The sequence below is a fragment of the Gavialis gangeticus genome, unplaced genomic scaffold (assembly GCF_001723915.1).
Source record: "Gavialis gangeticus isolate Ggan-Ray unplaced genomic scaffold, GavGan_comp1, whole genome shotgun sequence".
NCBI lineage: Eukaryota > Metazoa > Chordata > Crocodylia > Gavialidae > Gavialis > Gavialis gangeticus.
Window position 1 is genome coordinate 85,266,694 of NW_017729025.1, and position 9,761 is coordinate 85,276,454.

Consider the following 9,761-nt stretch of genomic DNA (forward strand, 5'->3'; position numbering starts at 1 on the left):
GCAGAGGGGAGGGGCGAGCTGAGAACAGAGCCCAGCCCAGCCCAGAGAGTATACTGGGATGCTGGGGGAGTGTGGTTTAACTTAAACCAGCAAGGGGTCTGGGACAGACAATGCATGAACTGGCTTGAGCCAAATCAGTTAAGTCTGATGCTACATTGAACCAGGTTTCTCTCAAACTGGTTTCAGCCATTTTCAAACTGCCTTATGTGTACTGAATGTCTTTAAACCAGTTTAAACCAGTTTCTGATCACTTAAACTGGTTTATATTTAATGTCTGTCCCTAGCCCATTAGTTTAATGTGGGTTACTTGCCAAATAGGTGCAACTGAATACAATTTTTCAAATTTGACAGTTGCCCAAAATTTCACTGAAACTCAATGACTTTGAAGGTCTTATTATTACTGAAAGACATATGCAGCATGCTGGCATCAAGAACTGAACTTTTTATAATCTATTTCCAATTCATAGTCAGCATTTAGACATGGATTTAGGTTTTCATCAATTTCATTTTCTGGGAAGTTGGCTATCTTCAACATTAAGATCAGCACAGAAGCTGCAACTTGCTTCAATGAGATTTTTTCTGACAGACTTCCATGATGACTTGTCTTTGTTCCAGCACCCTGCTTCTTGGATTAGCCTAAACGTACTGAAAAATGGCAATAGCTTGATGACAAACACTCTTTCTACAAGGTAGCTTATACAAATGATCTTTCACCTTCCACCAGTCAGGAACAGAGCTTTTGTCTATCCTAAATTTTCATACCATAGCGCAATTTCCATGTTTTAAAGCACAGTCTGCAACCTTCAGTTTCAATTCAGTTAGAAAACTCTGTCAGATGTTTTATTGTTGTTGTAGTTATTGGAGCCATTTACATATTGCTATCAGGTGGTTAAGTAGAGGTGTCCTCCTTCAACCTTTTTTGTGAAGACTGAAATAAAGGAGGCACTAAATACTTCAGCCTTCTCTGCACCATCTGTTATTGACTCTTCTTTCCCTTTTAGTAACGTAGTTAGGGGCGTGTGAAATGGGCTGTATTTGATTCGGATTCGGCCCAAATCGGGGACAGTGATTCGATTCGTTGATTTGGATCTACATGTCCCTACATGTATCTACATGTCTCTTTGTATTCTTCTTAATTACACTGTACTTACAGAATCTTTTCAAATTGTTTTATGCATCTTGCCAGTTGGAACTTATTTTGTACTTTAGGCTGTTTAATTTGACATGCTTGTACTATACCTTTATTCTCATCCCTACTTATGTGACACTGTTTCCACTGTTTGGTTGTTTCTTGCTTAATTTTCAGATCACTAGAGAACTTCTGATGCTTCAGTAATGTTTCTTACCATGGTTACAATGTTTTCTAGCTTTCCTTTGCATCAAGACAGTTTGCCAATGTATATTATTTAATATACTTTAACAGCCACTATCAAATCACCTAGACTTCTTTATCCTTTAGACTATCTTTGCAAGAGTCTTTGCATCAATTTCACAAGTTTTCCAATGTCTCCTTTTCTAAATTCTACTACCTTTATTCCATTGCTTTCATGCCTTCCTTTCCTCAGAATAATAAAAACTCTAGTACTTCATGTTCATTTGGTTGGTTGATTGGCATCCTTTTGTCTGCAAGAGATGGTGGATATTGCAGGCTATGATGTAGATGGCTTGCAGTGTCTTGTGACTGAATAGTCCAATTTGAGAGCCACATGATCTGTGGCCGTGGTTGCAATTATGTGTGTCATGGTTGGCTGCTTCAGGAGCTACTTGCTTATTTCACAATCCCTCCCACCAAACTTGACTTTCCCACTTTGATTTTCAATTCATTCCTTCCTATTGGTGAGAACCAATTCTAAAATAACTACTTTGATGAAACTTTTCTCCACCTTCCAAAACAAAAAGTTGTCCCTGATACATTCCAATAACGTAATAAACTGTATCTCTTCCTTATTGCTTTCCAACAAATAACTGGGTAATTAAAGCCCATCATTACCACAAAGTCCCTTTCTGTGGATTTTTCCCATATATAGCCATAAGAAAGGCACCCATGGAATGGAAAGGAGGTAGAGAAATGATAGCCCTACCCATTTCTGGCTGGAATTTAAGTTTCTACCTCTGAATTCAAAATGAAGCTTGAATAGGCTCTTTCTCCAAGTCTGACTTCAGCCACATCAAAGAGAACAGTGAAGAGAAGGTCATCTTTGGTGAGTGGATCTTCATCATAGACTCTCAGTTCCAGGATGTTCTAGAGATGAGAGATTTTCAAGAATAGTATACTTTTGTTTTCCATTACATTTGAAAATGACAAATTCCTTGTGATAGGTTTCTGCGGGGTTGAATTTAATGAGAATTACTGTGGAGGACAACAAAGACATTTTTAAAAGTGATGCAGTCATGCCCTTGACCAAACAACATGGAATAATAAGCATGTTCAGATATCAACTGGTAGGTCAAAAAAGTTTTTACTAACATTATCTAGATAAATAGTCCCTGGGTAGAAACCACCCTGACGATCTAAGATCAGTCAATTTCCCTACCTTAACTTGGGTCTGGATTCTGAAACAGAAGGTTTCATTCCATTCTGGTTCACTAGAATTCAAGATAGTTTTGGTCTTGGCCTCTTCCTTTGAAGCTGTTGGCAGCCACAAGGTTACATAGCAGTCAGTGGTACTCACTATAGCAAAAAAGAAAAGATAACATATATAAAACAATTTTCTAGTTAGCTGTCAGTGTTCCAGAACTAGTGCCTGCTAAAAAGACACATTTTAAATTAGCATAGCTATTATTGAGGTAAGAAAATGGAGTTACCAATTATTGTGTTGACAAGGGAACAGAGATACAACTAAAATATAGGAGTTTTAGGGTTAATTAGTATCTTTGCTTTCTATAAGCCTTGATTCAATTTTATAACACTTTTTAACCAGGAATCTAATGAACTAATTGTATGTCTAGAAATTAATGGAATTACGTAATATAATGAAATTACGTCTAGAAAATTTCCAGTTTTGAAGAGGTGATGCTAATACATAGTGAATGCCTGGACTTGCCTACAATGCATTGAAATAAATAATAAAGCACATAAGTCACTCAAATCAAGCCACCTGTTAAATGTTACTAGAGGAAATCAGTTTCTCCCTCACACGCACCCTTTGTGGCAAATTATTGGCCTGGGATGAGGTCTCTATTGCCATAATTAGACTCCTACCAGAACCTGAGCTAACTAATTTAAAGCTAGCTTGAGGCACCTCCACACATTACTACAGCAACTTTATAGCTGTAATGTATATACACTCTGTATGTTTCTTGAGGCCCAAATCTTTCTCTCTCTTTCCCTTCCTCTTATAATGTTCCTTGCATTACAATCTTACCTTGATAAGAATCTTCAGTCTCAAGTACCATTAGACTTGCAGTTCAGGTGAAGTTACATGTTGTACTTAGACCAGACTAATTCTCTAGAAGGTTAAGCAGTGTTAAAGTTAGAACATACTGTAAGCAGTCACTCATTAAGGACACTTACAGAAGTTGTAAGGGCACCTTGATCACACCGTAACTTTTTGCACTTTACATAAAGCACTGAAAGTTACAGCATCATCAGAATCTAACACACACGTGCTCCTGTGCATGGGGGCTCAGTTGCCTGCCTTGTAAGCCAGCTAGAGCTCCAGAAGCCCCTGGCCAGCTGCCTGTGTGGGCAGGGGTGGTCTGGAGTCTTCTGTGCCCCCAGATCCAGTGCCAGTAGGCACCAGGGACCCCCTCCCTAGGGAGGGAGCCAGCCAGGGCCCCCCACCATGATCTCTGGCTCAATCACCCTTCCGCCCCACCCGCCTATACAGATACAGGCAGCCAGCCAGCCAGCTGGTCAACCAGGTCTCCAGTGGGGAATGCCGGCTCAGGCTACTGTCAAAAAGTGGCAGGCAGGCTGGGCAGATGGGCTGTGAGCCCCAAGGCTTCATAGACCCAGTCTGGCACTCCCCCAGACCCCAGCAGGTATAGTTGGGCTGGGCCCACGCAAGCTTGGGACTCGCATAACACCCTGCAGTTCATCTGCCACTGGTTGTCAGTTACAGCATCTCCAGGCAGGGGTACAGCTAGGTAACAATTGGAGCTTGGGGGGTGGGGGCAGAAATTATCCCTAATGCCCCATGGCACCAGTGGAGAGAAGGCACCCTCCCCAAGCCCTCCCCCCCATATGGGGGAATGTCAGTCAGCTCAGATGGCTGTTTCCAGGCAGGCAGGGGAGCACATGCTCTCCCCCTCCCTCCATGGCTGGCTGCACTGGGAGGGGATAATTAGCCCCCTCCCTGTGACAAAGTAAATGCATGATGGTTAACCCTCACAGGGAACTAAATACAAGTTCTCTAAGGCACTACTAATTTAGAGCACCTTCATTTATTACTTGATTTAATGAGGGTTACTTTTTGAACAATCAGCCATTTTAAAAGCACTCTGAAGCCACACACGTTTGTTATGTGGTTGTAGAGCTCTTTCAGGGACCAGATTGCATGAAAAATGTCACTTCTGTCTGCACTCTAACGGTTAATACCATTTCTTGCCTGTATAGATGAGACTGGTGAGGAAGGTCATCACTAGGAGCCAGGACACCTGGGCTCTATTGCTGCTCTGTGTAAGGGATGTCGGGTTGGGAGCAGTGTATCCTGGGATTACAGATTACTCATTTTACTCATTTTATCCCTGTGGAGCAGACTGAAGTTATCCTAACATGAGCTAAGTAGCACAGCCTAGAGTTAACCCTCACCTGACATGGGATAACATTAAGAAGCTCAGCATGAGTTTGAGATACTTGGCATAAGTTAATGAGCTTTAACATGCAAACATGTGCATTTTAAGTGCCATTATTATGGTCTAAACAAAACATGCAACTTCACCCTTAGATGCAGAAACACCCACATTCATTATGTATGTAGCAAACACATAGGCCAAGTCCTCTGTCCTCTGATGCACGCAATGTTCTTCACCTTGTAATGAAGTTAGTGCGCAACACTTACCACTGGGGCCACGAGGTCTACCTGACTTTTATATTCCTTTCTATTAATTAACCTTATAACCTTGGATCTCCCTTATTTCTCTGTCTTCTACACTTCATTCAGCTCCCTTTCCTTGTACTGCATACCTTCTCCATATCTTTCATAACACTTTAATTTATCTGTAATATCTGGTACTCCCATTTTTTTTAATTCTATACCTTTCTTTGGCTTCCTTTGTTTTCCGGAGTATTATTTGCTTTAAAAAGATACTAGCCCTGACTCTGAAGGATTCTGATGGAACAAGAAATGTACTCACACAGGTCTGCTTTGACCATATTTCTGGCTCTCACAATTTTCACAAAAAGCAAAGAAGTGGGAAAGGCATCCACCTGCAAAACAAATGCAGGATGCTCATACTGAATTGGGAAGCAAACTTTGCATTATACTTTGTGGTAAAGTAGGAAAAAGGAAAACAATACTGTTAAACACACAACTAAATCTTTCTGAGATAAACAAGGAAGAGAAAAGATGCCTACTTTGTACATCAGGTGGGTAGAATGTGAAGTCTGTACAACTTTAGAAATATTGATAGTAGTCACTAAACTAAGCAACCTTCTGCAGCTTATGCCTTCTGTGTATTTATGCTAACTCATGGTATGTTTCCTAAAAGATACAATGCACAGACACAAAAAGCTAAAGCGCATGTGAACTTTTAAACTCTGCTTGTGTGACCATGAAATATTAGAAATAAAGAAGGGATTTTAAAAGTATGAAGTACTAACAAGTCAGAACCAAACCAAGGGAAGGAAAGAGATATGATACCCTCCTTCATCGCAGGAACTACATTAATTTGGAGCAGTGATTGTCTACCAGAGTGATGCGACTCCCCCCTCCCCTGAGATGCCACCAGATTCTTTGAAGGGTGCAAAAAGGTGTGAGGAGATAAGCAGACAAGTGTAGTCTCAGGTTTCCCCCGACCTGACCTGGCCAATCTCTTACCCCACCCTCTGTAAGGAGATGACCACCTCCTATAAAATATAAACTAGTTTTTTAAACCGAGTGCCATTCAATTCACAAAAGTTAGAGAGGAGTTCCATTAGTGAGTCCAATAAGAGATACCTTGAGTCCAAAAAGCTTGAGAACCACTAACTTAGATAAATAACTCTTTTTTAATTGACATCTTTCCAGTCTGGACTTGTTCCCAAGAGTTTCAAAGAACACAGTTCTACTGACCAATTTTGCAAAAAAGCTAAAGCCAGCTGTATTCAGACAGAGGGGAATGAACAAGATAAATAATGAAAGAGAAATCCTGGCTGTGAAAGAGTGGTGGTGCTGGTGATTAAGAAAAGGATTCCCTGTTCTTCTGTAATAACTATAACTGATTTGCTGGTGTGTACTTAGAAAGGTGTGTCTGTGTGTTGCTACCAATTAAAAAGGATTAGAAAAATAATTTCTGGGGTCAGCCACCAGTCCTTTGCCATATTTGAAGGTGGGGGGAGGGGTCACATGTAACATTATCAAATAAGAGGTTACTCTAACCTATCACCCACCCGGGAAAGCTACTCTCAGTTCTTGCACCTGTGGATGAAAGCAAATAGCATGTAGTATAATACAGATGAAAACAATAATGAACATGTTCTTTTGGGCTGCGAAGCTAAATAACAATCCAAAGCCAAGTACATTAAAAGCTGGTTCCTGCCTGGCTATTCAGGAACATCGGAATCCAAGGAAATTATCTTCTCTAAAGCATGTGCTCTTGGGTCTGTACTGTCTATCTGTTACCTGGCTCCCCATCTCCAGGGAACACAGCTGCCTTCCCTTTTAGGTTTTCTTTTCCAGAATGTACGTAATTCATCAGCAATATATGCCATTTGCTTAATGTGTTGCTGTAAGAACTGTGCGTGGCTTTCCCAAAACTTCTGCCCTCCTTAAGAATTTCAAAATAAATCCATCAACACCTGCTTAGAAGACTCAAATTGCTTGCCTGCCAGGGGATGTAGTACAACTCCTACACTAGGCCCTCTCCCCTAAGAAGCAATATGCTGAACATTCTTTAGATGAATAAACTCTTACTCTGGTATCTTAGAAATACAGCTGGAGCACAGCTATGATGAGTTTATTCAATATCAGCGCATCCTTGTGTAATTCTGACCTACCAAGTCTTTCTTCAATTCACCAGTTTCCCTTGGCAGGCTAAAATTTTCAGCCTCCCAAGATTCAAAGGTGTTTGTCCACGTTTGTCTTAAATTGCCATGCTCAGAACTGGAAATAAAGGACTCACTATTGCCATACAGTGGAAGTATCACTTCCCTTGACATACAAGTGACACTTCTATTAACACTGCCCACTATACTATTGACCTTTTTGAAACAAAATCATGCTGCTCCCACTTAAACCCCAGATCCTTTTCTCCAGTACTAGAGCTTAGCCAGTTATCTCCAGTCTGTATAGGGCTTTGCCTTATTGAATTTCAATTGACTAATGTTGGACCATTTCTCCAGTTTATAAAGGTCATTATCAATCCTAATCCTACCCTCCATGAGATCTGCAACTCCATTCAGGTTGGTGTAATTTGCAAATTTGCTAAGGATGCGCTCAATCCCATTTTCCAAATCATTAGTGAAGATACTAAAAAATACTAGACCTAGAACAGTTACCTGGGGAACCCCATTCAATATCTCCTCCCAGTTTGACATCTAGCCATTGATGACTACTTACCAAGCTTGATGATCTAACCAGTTATGTATCCACCTTACAATACTTTCATCTAGACTGTATTTCCTTAGATTACTAATGAGAATGTGACAGGAAATAGTACCTAAAAACATGCTAAAATCAACGCATATTAAAGTCATGACTCACTGAAAGAAGGAAAACAGGTTGGTCAGGCATGCCTTGCTTTTAATGGATTGATGTTGACTATTCTTGATCACCTTATTGTCCTCCAAGAGCTTAGAACTAGATTCCTTGAATCAAATTGCCAATATTTATCAAATTGCAGCTTGCAAAAAACAAACACCACTTAATTTTCCATAAGAAAACTTAAAATAACCTCTTTCACTGAAGAACACAATTCCAAACCTGACTAACTTCCATTAAGTTCATGGCCTATGTAAAAGGCTTATGTAATATAGGCTTTACCAAACAAAAACTAACATTTTGTAAAAACTCCCTCCGAAGCAAACACAAAAATGAGTGCACATGTTCTACTCACAAATGCAATCTTTACCTCAAAGGATATTTTTCTAGTGAGCTTAAAAAAAACCTACCTGAGGATAACTTGCTGATGGTTCATCAGACATTGTGGTCTCAGCTGTCAGTTGATCAGAATCTAGAAGCAGAAAAACTTCAACTCCCTCAAAAAATCAGTTAAAGGAGACTATTCTAGTTTGATGTTACCTTCAAAAACAGGCACCGGATAACAGCTGCAATTTAAATGGAAGCAGAACTCCACCCTCGTTATGACTATACCAATAACTAAAGAAAAAAATAAGGGTATTCTCTTGTATGTATATAAATAGCAGAGGTTTGCTGCTAAGCTCCACCAAAAGTATGTTACATTTTAATGATAGGTCTCAGTGAACTGAGTCCCATCTTTGACTCACTACAGTGTGAAACGCTGGACTTATTTTTAACCACTGTATATTCTGCCTTTTCCAAATAGATATTATGAGGATTATTTAACATTTTGACAGTGTTTCTGAATCAATATATGTGTTCCTACTTAGGAGAGTTGGATCTTGCAATTTTAAGTTCTTGTATAGTGATGATTCAGTTAGCATCCTTGCTGAAGCCAAAGTTACCAGAATTGAGTAGGTAATCCTCAAGTACCAACTTTGCTGGGCCAGACATTGCGTGCAGATGCCTGACTAGACTCTCTAAAACAAACGTTCCAGTCCCAGTTTAGTTATGGCCTAAGATCTCGCACTGGCCAGCACATGTGCTACAAGGACACACAACTAAAGGCATAACTCAAGAAAACAGATGCTCAATCAAGAGCTGGGAAGAGCTGGCTGCTAACCAACATCAGTGGCACCATAACCTTAACCAAGTAGCACCCATTTTAAGGTTGTCTTACCCTCAAAGAATAGAGAGAGCAGAGGAAAGAAAGAGAAATGAATCCCAGCCTACAGACTACTCACCCCTGAAGAAAGACCTATAACTTCTGCAGATGGATCTGTGGCTCAAGGATTGAACTTTTAAGTCACCTCAAGACCCACCAATGAGCCATGGTAGAAATCATCCTCAGTTCAAGGGATTGTCAATGACATTTACATTTTTGTCATAGTTTCATAGTTAGTAGGGTCAGAAGCAGATCATCAAGTCCAACCCCCTGCCATGGCAGGGAAGAGTACTGGGGTCAAACGACCCCAGCAAGGTGTTCATCTAGCCTCCTTTTAAAGACCCCCAGGGTAGGAGCCAGCACCACTTCTCTTGGAAGTTGGTTCCAGACCCTAGCCGCCCTGACCATGAAGTAGCGCCTCCTGATATCTAGCCTGTATCTACCCTCTGCCAGCTTGTGACCGTTATTCCTAGTCACTCCTGGTAGTGCTCGGGGGAACAGGGACTTCCCCAATGCCTGCTGGTCCCCTCTGACTAGTTTGTAACAGGCCACTAGATCCCCCCTCAGCCTTCTCTTGTGGAGGCTGAACAGGTTCAGGTCCCGTAGCCTCTCCTCATAGGGCCTGCCCTGCTGCCCCCTGATCATGTAAGTGGCCCTCCTCTGGACCCTCTCCGTGTTGTCCACATCCCTCTTGAAGTGCGGCGCCCAGAACTGGA

The 9,761-nt window shown here is 41.0% G+C and overlaps 1 protein-coding gene across 1 annotated transcript in view; it reads right to left on the reverse strand.

The window, feature by feature from the left end:
• PLA2G4D (phospholipase A2 group IVD) overlaps positions 1–8,284 on the reverse strand; it is a 61,066-nt gene extending 52,782 nt beyond the window's left edge. Inside the window, exons 1-4 of the mRNA XM_019519939.1 lie at positions 8,252–8,284; positions 5,299–5,371; positions 2,535–2,671; positions 2,111–2,242 (exon numbers count right to left, since the gene is read on the reverse strand). Coding sequence (XP_019375484.1) covers positions 2,111–2,242; positions 2,535–2,671; positions 5,299–5,371; positions 8,252–8,284 — 375 coding nt within the window. The remainder of the gene's footprint in view (positions 1–2,110; positions 2,243–2,534; positions 2,672–5,298; positions 5,372–8,251) is intronic.
• Positions 8,285–9,761: the final 1,477 nt, after the last annotated feature.